Source organism: Diceros bicornis, chromosome 7 (genome assembly GCF_020826845.1).
Source record: "Diceros bicornis minor isolate mBicDic1 chromosome 7, mDicBic1.mat.cur, whole genome shotgun sequence".
Classification (NCBI taxonomy): domain Eukaryota; kingdom Metazoa; phylum Chordata; class Mammalia; order Perissodactyla; family Rhinocerotidae; genus Diceros; species Diceros bicornis.
This window is the reverse complement of record NC_080746.1, coordinates 55,455,700-55,470,562: the sequence shown is the minus strand read 5'-3', so window position 1 is coordinate 55,470,562 and position 14,863 is coordinate 55,455,700. Positions and strand designations below refer to the sequence as shown.

At 55.0% G+C, this 14,863-nt stretch overlaps 1 protein-coding gene across 2 annotated transcripts in view; it reads left to right on the top strand.

Moving 5' to 3' along the window:
* The first annotated feature begins 4,403 nt into the window (after window positions 1-4,403).
* The window catches only part of DGAT2 (diacylglycerol O-acyltransferase 2), a 31,184-nt gene continuing 20,724 nt past the window's right edge, over window positions 4,404-14,863 (top strand). For both annotated transcript variants that reach the window (XM_058545583.1, XM_058545582.1), the window contains exon 1: window positions 4,404-4,636. Coding sequence is in view for 1 of the 2 variants with exons in the window: in XM_058545582.1 (XP_058401565.1) it covers window positions 4,597-4,636 (40 nt within the window). In the remaining variant the exon portion in view is untranslated. The remainder of the gene's footprint in view (window positions 4,637-14,863) is intronic.

Sequence of the window (14,863 nt, the reverse complement as noted above, 5' to 3'; positions counted from 1 at the left end):
TGGCTGCCAAAGTCCTGGATGGGGGAGGAGGCGGCGGGTGAGTTTCCGGACCACAGAGCCATGCCACAACCTCTGTCCTCCCACCCTCCCACAGTGCTCGGTGAGCTGAGCACTGTGAATGTGTTTGACCCACAAGCCCTTGTCTGGAGCATGAGAAGTGGTTCCACCCCAGCCCCAACACCGACATCTGAGAAGCTCTTCAATTCCCCAAGCTTCAGTTTTCCCAACTGCAAAACGGGAGTAACCTCACAGAGCTACGGGGGAGCTCAAAGGAGGGAACGGACGGGAATTTGCTCTTGTCAGGTGGTTCCAGTGACAGGGTGGTCCCTCTCCCAACCTTGTGAGGCAGGGAAGCATGTGATCCTGAGGTTCAGGAAGGCTTAAATGTGAATCCAGCTTAACTACTCACCCACTACTATCCTGGACAACATACGTCTCCGTACCTCATTCGCAAAGCGGGGTGCTAACCTCCCCTTGCAGGGTGGCTGAGGACTGGGTAAGCTCACAGACCAGGGTCTAGCATGGAGCATGGAGCTAGAAAATGTTTGTTTCTGCCTTTCGTCCTGGGCCTCTCTCAGGGCAGGCGTCCCTCTGACATGCAGGCCGGCCACTTACCCTCCTCATCCGTGCAATGGAGGGGCCAAGGCTGCCGTCCCTGTGAGGAGTCTCAGAAGGGCAAGTGTCCAGCCCCTCACAAACCACAGAGCTCCACTCATAATGCCTAACGGCACCACAACACTGGTGACTGAAGCGGGTGGTGGGACGTGCCACCCTTGGTGAAGCCACCCTGGTCAAGCCCTGCTGGGTGGCCAGACTTGACCTCTCTATCTCTGGTTTGGCGAAAGCACCGTGGGCTTGGCTGGGAGATGATGAAGGAAAGGTGACCCAGGTCCCAGAGCCATCCTGCTCTCCCACCAGCAGGAGCGGCAGGAGAGGCCATTACAGACAGGAATGGAGGGATGTCAGAGCATCTAGGAAAGGGGCCGGAGAAGCCAGTGCCTGGTGTGGCCCCATGCCCACCTCGAGCAGGGGAGAACAGGTCCAGGACACAGAAAGCTGCCGAAAAACTTCCTCTCTGGGCTGCTCTAATGCTGGGATTGATCTTCCATCCAAAGCCAATCTGGACCAAGCTGCTTAAGCAGTAGACATGGGTGTGGCAGCTGGCAGCCAACGAGAGGGAGCTCTCACTCCGTGAAGTGGCCCAGAAGCAGGCAGCTGTCCTCCCAGCCCTTGGACTTGCCTCTGCAGCCTTGGTGGATGTACCCACCTGTGTGTGAAGAGCCCAAACTGGGACCAGAGTTTATTGCCCCATTCCCCAAGCCCCCATCTCCACACCGCCAACCCACCTGATCTCTCGAACCCTCCAATCTAATGAAGGCACTCTGCTGCTCACACCCCTTGTTTGATCTGATTCCCACAGGATGAAGCCCCAGCTTCTTGGCGGGATTACAAGGTCCTTCAGATCTGGTCCCTGTCGACCTCTCCAACTTCATCTCTTACTCCTCCTCTGCCTGCCTCCCTCTCCCAGGCACACCAGAACGCTCACGGTTTCCCCCTCCAGGCCTTCACCCAGGCTGTAGCTTCTGCCTGAATGCCCTTCTCTTTCCTCTCTGCCTGCCAGAATCATACCCATCATCTCAGGTCCAGAGGCAATGTCATCTCCTCTCAACCTTCCCAGTTTACCATTCCCTCCTCTGTGCTGCCACAGCACTTCGTCCATGACTCCATTGTATGAGCTGCTATGCTGAGCCAGGCCCGCACTGGAGCCTAGTGAAGACATTCCTGGCCCTGGGAAGCTCCTGGCCCAGCAGAGAGGCAGACAATGCAGACAGACGGTGACAGCACAGGAGGGAAGGGCTGACCTCAGCATAGCCTCACACGTTTCCCTGCATGGCAGCCTGGCCGTCTTGCTGCAACTCCTGGCTTTGGGACACCATCTCTTGGTTGGGTCTCCTCGAAGGCAAGTTCTATGTCTGATTACCTTCTGTGTCCCAAAGAGAGCCTGGCCCAGGAAGGTGAACAGGAAAAATGCAAAGTAGATGAGATTGGGATCTGAATGTTTCAAAGAGGCCTTGGCGACCTAAAGTCTTGCCATTTAAGATAATAATATATCTTACTTTTCATAGCATAGTGGTAACACTATGATTTCATTTGATCCTCATATATTCAAATGAAGTCAGCAAGATAGGAAATGTCATCTCCATTTCATGATGCAGAAACTGAAACCTAGGCAGGGTTAGTGACTTGTCCAAGGACACTTGGCAAGTCAGTGGTAGAGGAACCCCCAGAATCCAGGCCTCCTGACTCCCAGTCCAAGCTCTGCCCCAGAGATCTTACTGAGGTGCGTGGGTGGGCCATGGGTTCTAGCCCAAGGCCTCCTCCACAGGAGACCCTTCTGGAGCAGGCACAAGCCACATACTGACCTGGGGTCCTTCCAGGCCAGCGGGAGTCTTGCCTCCAAGAGGACCCAAAACACCTCTGGGGAGAGGACTCAAGATTTCACTAACACCTTCAGTGTCCACCTGGCTGCATTCCTCTTTCCCCAGAAATACACCACACCTGTTCCTACCTCCCAGCCCTTGCACATACTAGCTCCCTAAGTCCTCCACTCACCTGGTAGGCCACTAGCTTTCCCTCGGTTTCCAAAAGGCACCAAGCTCTTTGCAGCCTCACAGTCTCACCACATGCTGGTCCCTCTACCTGGAAAGCTTTTCCTTCTACTCTTTGTCAACTCATGCCTTAGGGCATAATGACACTTTCTCAATGAGGTTTACTCCTGTGGCCTTGAGAGGATTGAACAAATGGAAGTGTTTCTAGGTCCCATCAATGGCATCTGTCACAAGCTGCCTGGCACTGTGACTTCTACCAACTCCCCCTCCCATCCCCCCACAACAGATGGTAAAGACCTGAACAGCAGAGACTCCCTCTCCTCTTATGCTGTGACCCCACCAGCAGCTCATTCAAGCTGTGCCCAAGAAATCTGTCTTCTCACTGACATGCTTGTACCCGCACCCTTTCCCTCATGCTCCACATCCAACAGTGACTCCCCTACATTCCAGCAGATCTCACCTCCTCCTCAATTTTCTCTAGACCAGGCCTTCTCTCCATTCCCTCCACCACTGCCCCTAGCTTAGGGCTCATTCTCTTTCACCTGGGTCCCTCCTGCAGCCTTCTCAGGGGCCTCCAGCCTCTCCTGTCCATTCCCCACGCTATGGCTAGAGAGCTCTAAAAACTAATCTGACCACTGTCATTTCCTTCCTTAAAGCTATCCCAAGAATCCCACTCCCACCTCAATGTCTCAAGAGTGGCACTCAAGGACGTTCATAAGATCAAGTGCCAGCCTCATTTCCCACAGCTGCCTGGGGTCCCGCCACTCCAAGCACCCTAGTCCTGCCCCAAACATGCTGAGTTTTCTGAGACTTTACGTGTGTCCTTCTGCCTTGCCCCCACACCCTCCATCTGCAAAACTACTCATCAATGGGCAATAAAAATAATTTTGGAACACTTTCTGTGTGCCTGGCGCTATGCTAGGCTTTTTTCATACTTGACCTCACTCAGTTCTCAAAGTACCTCACAAAATAATAGTTATTTCCGTTTTACAGATATGGAAACTGAGGTTCAAGAAAGGCAGGGCCAGAATGGACTCTAGGTCTGATTCCAAAGTTGCTCTGGGAAGTGCACCCCGCCCCCAGCCCGAGGCAGGGGCCTCTCTCCTCTGGTTCCATAGCGCCCTGGCTTCTCTCCTGTCCCAGCACGTGTGTGGTGTCTCTGACGCCCCCAACTCTCACTAACGTGAGCATCCCAAAGGCAAGGCCTGGGCTGACCTGGCAGGGTCCCCAGTACTCGGCAGCGTAGAGATGCTCTGTGCGGTTTCTTGATAAACAGGTGGGAAAGGTAGAGGTGGGTAGGGGGGTTTAGGCGCCCAGCCATAACCCAGTTAAGCCGGATACCACCAACCGGAAGACGTACCTTAGCGTCTGTAGCCAACGTAAGGTTCTGCCAAAACGAAAACACAACCCTCCCCCCACGCGCCCTGCACGTCCTCGGCCTGCCCTGCACGTGCTCAGTTTCCCAGCCCACGTTCCAGCTGCCGGGCCGTACCAATCTCCGCGGGGGAGCGCAGAGGGGGGACAGAGGGAGCCGCGGGAATTACGAGGCGCGCCTCCGGGAATGAGGACTCGAGCTCACAGGCCTCCCGCACGCCGCCCGACCCGTGCAGAGCAGGGGCCCCGGCGGCGCCCCGGCCCGCGCCGAGCCGAGCCCCGGGCGCTCTCCCCCCGGAGGAGGCGCGGTGGCCGGCGGCTTGGAACGGCCGGCCCGCCCCCGCCCGCGTCGGGACCCGCCCCGTTGTGAGGTTATAAAGTGCCGCGCTGCGAGCGCGGAGTGCCTTGGTCGCCGCCAAGGCTGTGCTCTCGGCTGCTGCTCTGGCCGCTCCGGGCCGCGCGCCTCCGGCTTACCGCGCGGTAGCCTCCCCCGCATCGGCGCCGTCCCTGGGCTTCCGTGCTCCGGGCGAAGCCCTGGCCGGGCGGCCGGGGCATGGGCAGGGGCGCGGGGTAAGGCGGCTTCCCGCAGGGGCGTGAGTGCACCGGCTTCAGCATGAAGACCCTCATAGCCGCCTACTCCGGGGTCCTACGAGGTGAGCATCGGGCCCAGGCCGCACGGAGAGAGAGGTCTGATGGAGGATCTGGGCTATCACGTGAGGGGTCTGGGCGAGGAGGTGAGGTCTGGGAGATGAGCTGTCACCGCTGAGGGGTCTGCAGGCTTAGGGGCTTTCATTCTGGGGTTATGAAGCTGCAAGAAGGTTTTCAGGAAAGGATGTGATGAAGGGCAGGCAGGAGTATGTTCTTACGAGAGTAGTTGCTGGAGGACTGGCCACCGTGCAAGTTGAGGTCCCAGCCCCTTTTCTTTTGGGGAAGCTCGCCCCCTGCGCCACCCCACCCCCCACCCCCCGACCCCCGAAATCTGGGTCTGGGATGAGGGAAAAATAATCGTTACCTAGTTTGATCCAGGCAGCCTGGCATGGTAGTCAAGTCTGGGCTCATTCTGCACTCTGGCTGTCGTCAATTTTTGCGACCTCTGTTACATCACTTCCCTTCCCCCAGCTTGTTTTCCTCATCTATGAAATGAGGGTGATACCCCCCACCCTTCTCGGTAATCGGGGATATTCTGAGAACTCTTCTCCAGCCCCCACCATTGTTCTGGCCCCCTGGCAGTTCCCTCCCGTCTCTCCTCGCCAGGTGGAGCAGGCTGTGAGAGACTGGATGGGGCGGAGTGGCAAGGGTTTTGCAATCCCATGAAACAGCCGCCAGACGGGGCACATGCCTGGCTGGGGCAGGTGTGCCCACACTGTCCTCTGCCCATGCCAGTCCTCCAACCCAGGCTGGGGAGCCCATGCAGCAGCAACTGTGAGCCTGGCACCCTTAGAAGGTGGGGCACAGGACCCTGGGTACCAACCTGTGTGAAACTGAGGCTCTCAGGGAATCAGAGGCAGAGCTGAGATCCAACTCCAGAGCTTTTCCCACGCGAGGAAGAGCATCCCTTCCACACCCCACACCTACAGTTGGAAAAACAGATGGGAGGAGGCATGACCTGCCCAAGGTTTCCTTAACAGATGCCTTGGCGGGGGGATTAAATACAATCCTCAAGACCCTGGGAAGTCATCACAGCTGTCCTGGTCTGTGTGTCTGTCTTGCTTAAAGCCTCTCTCCCTCCTCTTAAGTCTTTATTCTTCCTCTTAAGTCTTTATTCTTCCTGCTGAACCTCGCCTACTTAGGATTTTTCTTTAGTAACTAACATCGCCTACTCCACCCACTTCATTATAAAAATAAAACATAACAATTATCAGGATTTTGAAAAATATAGCAAAACAGGAAGAAAATAAAAATTGCTAGTAAATCAACTATCTAAAGATAGCTTCTTATTAGCATTTTAGTATATTTCTTTATAATTTTATTTATGTACATTATGTAGATGAAGTTGAAGGCATGCCGTAGATATCGTTCTGGGTCCTGTTTTCTCCCTCTTAGTGGTACATCATGATTATTTCCTTCTGTTAACAAAATCACTTATAGTATTCTAGTGGCTGCAAGGTAAGCCACCCTGGAGCTGTCACGCAGTTTACCATGTCCCGGGCACTGGCAGTGGTCCCTGTGTTACTGTCGCTGTGATTATCTGCCCTTCTTGGTCTGGGTGCTGTTCATTGCCCTTGGGGAGGTACCAAGCTGCTGTCACCATCTTGGGAACAAGCATCCTGAGCTGCCCCATGCACCTGGTCCAGTAGCCTCTGGCGGACCCTTCTCTCACTTAAGAGTACTCTTCGTTCGCTGTGCCCTTTGATGCCCCTGACAGAGGAAGGAAGGGTCTCACCCACGTTCATGCTTTTAAAGATGCTGTTGTCTCCAGGTGATGGGATAGGGGTGCAATCTGTGCTGCTCCTTCCCAGAGACCCCCTTCCCTCACCTCTGTGGCCCACAGGCTGCAAGTGGAATCTTCCAGGAGCCAGTGACCCTGACTCGCACGTTTTTGACCTAAACTTTGTTATCCCCGAGGACTTCTAGTGAATGATTTTGACCGGGTTACTTAATATCATATCAGGAGCATTTCCCTGTGTTGTTATCAGATCTTGAAAACCTTTTTTGTTTTTTTCCTAGCTGCAAGGAATTCCATCATGAGATGTAGCAAGGGCTGGTATGAAATGCAAGCTAGTCACTTGAGCTCTCTGGGATCCACTTTGGTGAAAGACTGGGTGGGGTGGAGGAGGGTGTGGAAGCAAATTTTGTGTTATCTAGACATCTCCGTTAAACCTGCTGTGTACATCCTCGGTGTTTGAAGACACTCCCCAGTGGCCTGGTTTGCCTCTGTGGATGAGGTTCCACTGTAGTGAGGTGGTAAACACCCTGTCAGTGGTGGTATTCAAGGAGAGACCAGGGATTCTGTGAAGGGAAGGCCTGTAATGGGTGAGTGGTTGATTCTTGGTGTCTGGTGTCTTGGCCAAAAGAAACGGCCAGCTGTGGGAGCACAGGTAGGTGGGTGTCTGTTGGGGGAGGCGGGAGTCTATATGGATATTTTCTAATGTCTGAAGGACTATCCTGTGACGGGGTGGAGGCTGCAGAGTTAGTCACATTTACATGCCTGCCTTTGCCCTTGGACAGGAGGCTCTTCAGGTCAGAGCCCTCTGACACCTGCCCGTGTCCCCAGGGTTCAGCACAGGACCCAGCCCAAAATGGTGGCAGCCCCAGTAAAATTCGGAGCTGATTTGTTCTGTGTGGTTCCAAAGAGCAGAGCCAGGAACAGGTGTGGGATTGTAGAGGGGCAGGTTTTGATGTCATGGAGGAATCCTTTCTAACGTCTGTTGAGGACTGCAACAGGCTCCGTGTGGGCGGGTATGGAGCTTCCTACGTTGGGGGTATGCAAGCAGGAGCTTGGTAGGGAGTGAAACTAACAGACTAGATTGTTGGAAGATGACTCTGGAACTGAGGGTCGACAGTCACTAACTCAGTCCTAAATCACAGGATGAGAACATCACTCTCATGCTCCATCTCCCCCAGTTCTTGGTAGCTTTCCCCCTCCCCTACACCACTTCCCCACCTGCACAGAGGCACTTTGGGGTTATCTGTGCTACCAAGGGCTCTTCTGGGCTGGGAAGGGAGGGCCACGAGTAATATTTTATTAGCATACTGGGTGACTCAGTGGTCAATGTGGAAATCCTGCCCCACCCCCAAATTCAGCAGCAAGTCCTTGAGTCATAAAATCATAGCTATCTATTAGCACTGGATCTGGCCCAGCCCTCGTGTTACAGATGGGATGCTGAGGGCCCCAGAGAGAAGGGACTGGTCCAGGGTTATCCAAACCGGGGTTAGAACCCAGATTCATCTCCCAGTCGGTGACTTGCCTCCTTAACCAAGACAGAAGTGTGAGGAGGCGGTGAAGGGCTGGGCGCAGGGCTCTGGCCATTGTAGTTGCTCAGCAGTTTTCTGAGTGAGTGAAGGTTGCCCCCAGTCTCCATGATGGGGGTGGCGCATTGCCCCTTCCCAAGCTTTTTGAGGAAGCACCCCCAGCTTGTGCTGGTGGATAGGGATACCATGAGCTCCCAGAGCTTTAAAGCCAGGTGAACTGCCATTCCCCCTCATCATACTTCAAACCTTCCAGACTCCTTGTGGCCCTGAAGCCCCGTGTGAGCAGCCTCCACCGCCTCACAACCTCATCTCCCACCATGTTTTGCTCCAGAAGTGCTGGTGGTCTTCCTGTTCCCCCAGCATTCCCGCTGAGTCAGTCCTACCTTAGGGCCGTGGTGGGTGCTGCCCTCTGCCCAGATCTTTGCATGGCTGGTTCTGATCTCTCAGTCTTGCCTCAGCGGCCTTTTCTGACCGTGCCGTCCGGAGAACCGCCTCCTGGTTGCCACATCTTGTTTTATTTTTTATAGCCCTTATCATTACCTCAGTTATCATGTATAGTTATCTGTTTAGGTCATCGTCTCCTCCATAAGAATGTTGGCCCCTTGGGAACGGGGACCTGATCCGTCTTAGTGTTGTGTCTCCGGACTTCCAGCACTCAGTCAATATTTGTTGAGTGAATGACTCATTAATGGGACCTCAGCCCTCCCAAGAGTTACCCCGTCCCCTAGGCAGGAAGCCCTGCTTTTAGCTTCAGTGTGATTCCTCGATCCTTCCTCAGGCCTCCTCTGTGCCCGCCGGTGCTGGGGCTGCAACTCCCTGCCCTGGACACGCCCGCAATCTCGTGATGAGCCAGCTCCGGAGTGGGGTGCCAAGTGGGTGGAGCCCAGCTCATCATGGTCCCCCTTATGGCTTCAAGGACCTAGAAGCCAGAGAGCCAGGATTCCAGCCCTGGCTTCCCTCTGGGACGTGGCTGGGCGGCTCACTCCCCCTATCGGGAAAACAGGATCAGAAATCTCAGACTCGCAAGAATGTGAGGGTTTGGTTGAACATGAATGGGAAGTATTTTGTAAACTAACTTGTGACACTCAAGTTAGTTCTTGTCATTATCCTGTGTGACACGTGCAGCAGGCTCCCAACATTGTGGAGAGTGGTAGACTCTGCTCTGGGGCATCCAGGAAGGCTTCACCGTGGTGGGGACATGGAATGTGGGCCTGTCGGTTTATTAATGGAGCACCTTCTGTGTGTCAGACTCTGCTGCACACAGGTCCATCAGCGCTGGCCCCTGCCTTTGAGGAAGTGAGATTAGGGGGAAGTATACAAGATGACAGTGCACAGTGATGGACGCACTGGTAGGGAAGGAACACGGGGAACTGTGGAGGCCTGGAGGGGAGGTTGTGGCAGCTGAATCATCCTGGGGTCAGGGAAGTCTTCCCGGAAGAGGTCACGTTTGGTCTGCATGTTGAAAAATGAACAGGTGTTCGCAAGGCAGGCAAGAACATTCAGGTACAGGGAACAGTGTAAATGGAGGCATGAGGTTTGGGTGGGAGGGGCAGTCTCACTATAGGGCCTCCAGGAAACTAACCTGGGCTGAGGTCTTGCCAGGAACAAGGGAGGCAGAGGATGCTGTATCCAGGCCTGGAGTGGCTACCTACGCCCATCTTGGGGGCAAGATTTGAGAGCTCCTGGGAAAGGAGCCTGGTGTACTCAGAGTTTCTTGGCCTCCACCACTTCTGGGGCTTGCAGGCTATGGAGCGCCTGCTGGCAGGTTTGAGGGCCTGGGGCTAGGAGTCAGGCCTGGGGTCTTTCCAGCCCCTGCTCAGCTGCTGAACTGCTGTGCAGCCTCAGCAAGCCACTGCCTCTTCCTGACCCTCAGTCTCCACATCTGTAAAACGAGCAAGTGCGTGATAAGAGTGTCTGCCCAGGTTATGGTGCAGACCCGAGGAAGCTGAGCCCAGGAACTCTTTGGGCAAATCAGCAGAAGCAGGAAACGTGAATTGCTCTTATTATTGGAGCAGGTTTAACAGTCCTGAGCAAAGGGCCGGGAGCCTAACTCTGCGTCTGCTTCCCGTGTGACCTTGGGCCAGACCCTGCTCTTTTGGACCCTCAGCTGCCTCATCTGTACGGTGAGGAGGGCTGGATGACACGGCCCCTTCGGTGCATTCCAGCTCTGCTGCAGAGCTGTGGTTCCAACCCTGCCCCTGACTGCCGTGGGACCCTGGGGGTCAACATCCTCCTCATTCTTGTCGTCAAGCTATCCCTGTGAAAATGGGCTCACGTCCTGCTTGGGGCCCAGGTGAGTGCCCCAGAAGAACCTAGCTCCCCACATTTGCTCACGATGTATTGTGACAGGGGCCTAATTTGAAGACTCCTTGGTGATGTACCCCTCAAGCTGGTGGTGTTGCCATGACAACTCCTCCCACTTCAGTAGCTGTTTTTTTAATGTGTCAAAAGGTGGGGGTGGGGAAAATGGGCCATTGGGGTCCTCAGCGGTCACCTCCAGGGTCCTGGTTGCAGTTCCAGAGTCTCAGGGACATGGCATCCTAAGAGCCTCACCTCCTTGACCGCACCTGCCAGGACTCTACCCTACTTCATGGAAACCAAATACCTGAAAATCCAGGCCCCTGGAATAGCCCAAGGAGGGGTTTTTAGTCTCTTTAGGGTAATCTTTTGTGGATAAAAATTCATTAGTAGATTCTAGCACAGCACAGAAAACCCAAGTTGTCAGGACCCCAGATTTCAGCTGACTTAACCTGAACCCCTAATTTAGTGCTGTTGGGGAAACAGACCCAGAAGGGGGAGGAGGAGGTCCCAGCATGTCTGTGGATACTCAGGACCCCTGGCTCTCTGCCAGGATCCTACACAGGAGGTCCTGAGGACCAACAAGCAGGAATCTGCCAAGCCCGTGCAGTGTCCTGATGGCCAAGCCAGAAGCTTCCTAGCCAGCACACCCACCACAGCTATGTGTTGGCTCCCAATGGTTTGGCTTCCACTTTGGACCAGGTGTCGCAATGGGCCCTGCTTTAAGGACACTTAATTTGCTTTAAGAACACCTAACCCTTAAAAGGGAGACTGCTAGTCTTTCTAGAGAAGAACTCACTAGTGTGTTGGGACCAGGTGAATGGCTGGCTAGTTGCCTCGGGGCCCTTAGGCACCGTCTGAAGTTGGCGGAGGGAATGGGAGGAGTGGGCAGCAATCTTCCTGGGCCTCAGGGTGGAGTCTAGGACTCCTTGGCCTGGCATTCCTGGCCCTTCATGACTCCCTCCCACTTTCTCAACTAGACTCACCCACACACACAGTTGCTATGCTCCAGCCTGGCTGAACTACTTACAGTTGATTTCCCCGAGCTTGTGCTCCCTCTCCCTTCCAGGCCTTTGCAAATGCCGTTTGCAGGACTCCAGTACCCGTAACCTGCCTCCCTTCAGCCTGGCAAACTCTAACTCATCCTTTACATCTGACCTAACTCCACCCATTCCTTCCTCCAGGAAGGCATTCCTGAGAACATCCTCCAGACGGGGTTGGGGGCCTCTCCTGCATTCCCTGGCCCTGACTTGCCTAATTGTTCACAACTCAGTCTCCCCAGCCATAGCTGGGGTGGGTGGCCCAGGAACAGAGTTCAGCCTCTAGTAGGTGCCCAAGGACCAGAGTCTCCCACACTTGTCGAATGAATGTTAATATCTGGGCTCTACCCTTTTCTCCTCCTTCTGGAGCCTTCCACCATTGCCCCTGCCTTTAACCCCAACCCCTCCAGCTGGAGGAGACCTTTCCTTCCTGATTCCCTAGAAAGCTCCGTTTGACCCTCTGTCGTGGCACAGGTGAGTCAGCCGTGGACTAGGCTTATTCTTGTCCAGGCCCTGTTTGTTCATCGCCATCCCCTTGAGCATCCAGTCATTCAGCAGACGTTGACCACGCACCTGCTCTGTGCCTGACCCTGTGCTGGGCACGGGGACCCAGATGAACAGGACGTGGTCCCTGCACACAAATGCACACTCTTTGCCGTAGTGAGAAAGGCTGAGTGTAGGGGTGAGGTGGGGTCACGTGGGGTGCCGGGAGGAAGGCTTCCCCGAGGAGGAGGGGGCCAGGAAGGGCGAGGAGGGTCTCAGGGGTCAGTGCTCAGTGCCTGGTAGGTGCCCGGTGTGAGCTCAACAACTGACCAGACTGGACCTGGAGGCGACAGGACTACCTGGGGAGACTGCAGGCAGGGCCAAGAGTGTGGGGAGACTTCCTGGAGGGAAGGAGTGTCTGGCTGAGCATGTGGGGACAGGCAGAATGGGGACAGCTTCGTGTGCAAGACCTGCAGGAGCCCAGCCCTGGACTGGGACTCTAAAATCAACAGGCATGACCCTCCAGAGCCACGACTGGCCCTCTCATCATCACACGTGTGGACTCCCACTGAAAGGTGCTTGGGGGGACCTGGGAGAGAGCTTCCATCTGGCCTTGAAGAAGTGGCATCTGTTCAGCACTTGCCTCACTTCTTGGACCTCCCTGGGGCTGAAAGGGTCTGCTAGGGGTCAGTATCTTGATCTCTCTGCCTCTATGCAGACTTCTACCCAGCCCTTTGGAGTAGCTTGGGGTGACCTCCTCACTGTCCACTTGGCATCTGGTGGCCCAGGGCAGAACTTAGGTCCAGGTGAGCACAGGTGTGGCACCACCCTTGGGGCTGGGGACGTGATGACTTCCCCACTCAAGGAGCCCCTAGAGGCTGTCCACATCTCTGCAACCTCACTGGCTTCTTTCTGGCTCCCCAAGAGATATGCCAGACACTCTGTCCGTCTCCCATAAGTTGTTTAGATTTCTCACAACAGTCCTGGATCATAGCTAAGGAGGACACTGAGTCTCAGACAGGGGAGGTGACTTTCAGGGTCTCACAGCAGGTAAGAGTCAGAGCCAGTGCTTGAATCCCGAGTCTGCTGACGCCAACGCCTCTGCTCCAAGGCAGGGCAGGCAGTGTTGTACCCATTAGAGAACACTGAGGCCCACTCGATAATTAGCTGGCATTCACGTGGGTCTTTACTCTTTATGAAGCTCTTGCCTGTAATCTCATTTAATTCTCACAACAATCTGGCGAGGTAGGTATTAGCTCCACTCTACAGATGAGGAAACTGAGGCACAGGAAGTGACTCACCACGGCTATACTTCCTGTGAGTTAGGGGCCAGGTTCTCCCGATGCCCAGCCTCCTGTCCTCTGTGCCTTCTCCAGGCAGGTGCGCCCCCTGCTCCCGATGCCAGTGGTGAAGGTGGGTGAAGGAAGCAGTGTGGGCCATTGGGAGGCATGACCCATGGCTGTCCACGTAAGCCCCTGCCTCCCTATGGAGGCCGGCCTTGCTCATGCCTCCTCTCCACAGGGCAGAGTACCCTCTTTCTCCCCTCTCTGGCTCATTAGCCCAAGTTGTTATTCGTGCTCATCACTGCCTGGTGTCACATCCTCCCTTTACCTGTAGGTGCTTTCTCTCACCCTCAGCAGAATCTAAGTCCCCGACGGGTGAGGCTCAATCTGCTGTGTTCATGCTATTGCCCCAGTTCCTAGTGCAGTGTATGGCCCCTCGTAAGTGCCCCATGCTTCAAGTCTTACCTCCGTCCTACCCACCTCCTCCAGAAGGCCACTTTTTGAGCCCTTTCCAACTCCTATGTTCTCAGCTTCTGTTTTGAGTGAGTGTGAACCTGCACTGCTGGGTTGATGAGCATTCTGTGTTGGGGCCTGCCCCTTTCTAACTCCTTCTGAGTCTTTGTGCTGGCACTTGCCCCCAGGCACCGTGCCCACTCTCCTCCCCGTCGCCTCCCATATCTTGTCTTCAGGGCCTCATCGCCTCCTTGGAGTCCGCCTGCCACCACCCTTGCTCTGCTCGCTCTTTTCCTGACACACAACACTGTCTGCTCCTTATTTAGACCCCTTCCCACTCCTGTTGACACTAGAAGCAATGGCAGTAGGTACCATTTAATCACCTAACAGTTGCCAAATGCACCTGACACGCATTTCACTTAATCTTCCAAAGAACCCTGTGAGGTGGGGACTGTTCTCACTTTGCAGGTGAGAAAACTGAAGCTGAGAGGCCAAGTGACTTGCCCAAGGTCACAGAGCCACATAGGGGCAGAGCTGGCCCAGGGCGCTTTCTCAGATTAAGGGGGGAGTCCAGGAAGGACTTCCTTCCTCAGAGGAAGCCCAGGAAACTGGGCTGGTGTTGTCAGCCCTGGGTGGGACCTCACTGGTCACTCTGCTATCAGCTGTTGGGCAGGCAGGTGTTGGGACACACCCGTCCCCACCTTCACCCCCAGCTGGGCTCTGGGGCTCAGGGGTGTTTGGCCCATTGCTGCGGGCAGCTCTGGCTTAGCCCTTGCAGCAGGAGCTGGACTTATGGGAGCCTGTGGGTGGAGGTTCACATTCCTCGCACAGCCAGTCTACAGGAAGATGACCCCACCAGACCTGAAGTGTGGTTTAGGGCAGAGCGGGCAGCCCTCCTCCAGCCGGGGGTGTGTTCCTGAAGTCTGTGTGTGGACTGGCTTGTGTGGTGGGGGCCAGCCCTCAGTAGTGTGGCATCATGGAAATGATGAGGGACTCAGAGCCCAAATACCTGCCTTGAGTCCTGGCTCCCCTACATCCTGACCTCAGGCTAGTGGTTTCACCTCACCTCAGTTTCCGTCTCTGTGGAATGGGCTTGCACATGCCTGCCTTGTCTGCCTTCCCCGGGAGTGCTGTGGGACAGCGAAAGGAGGGGGTTTCTGTCTGGGAGTAAGAGAGCTGCTCTGGGCCTCTCCAGCAGCTCCACTCCCTCTGCCCTCCCCAAATCTAGGAGCAAATGAGCTGTGTAAATTAAATGGTGTGCGGGAGCAGCTAATTGAATTGGCTATTGGGATCTTTTCTTCATAGGACCAGTGAAGTTACTCTATGACCTGTCTTCTTTCCCTCCATAAAAACAAGACATCTATAGGTAGCTGGTTCTGTTCTCATCACAGCTGGGGAAACTCACGCTCAG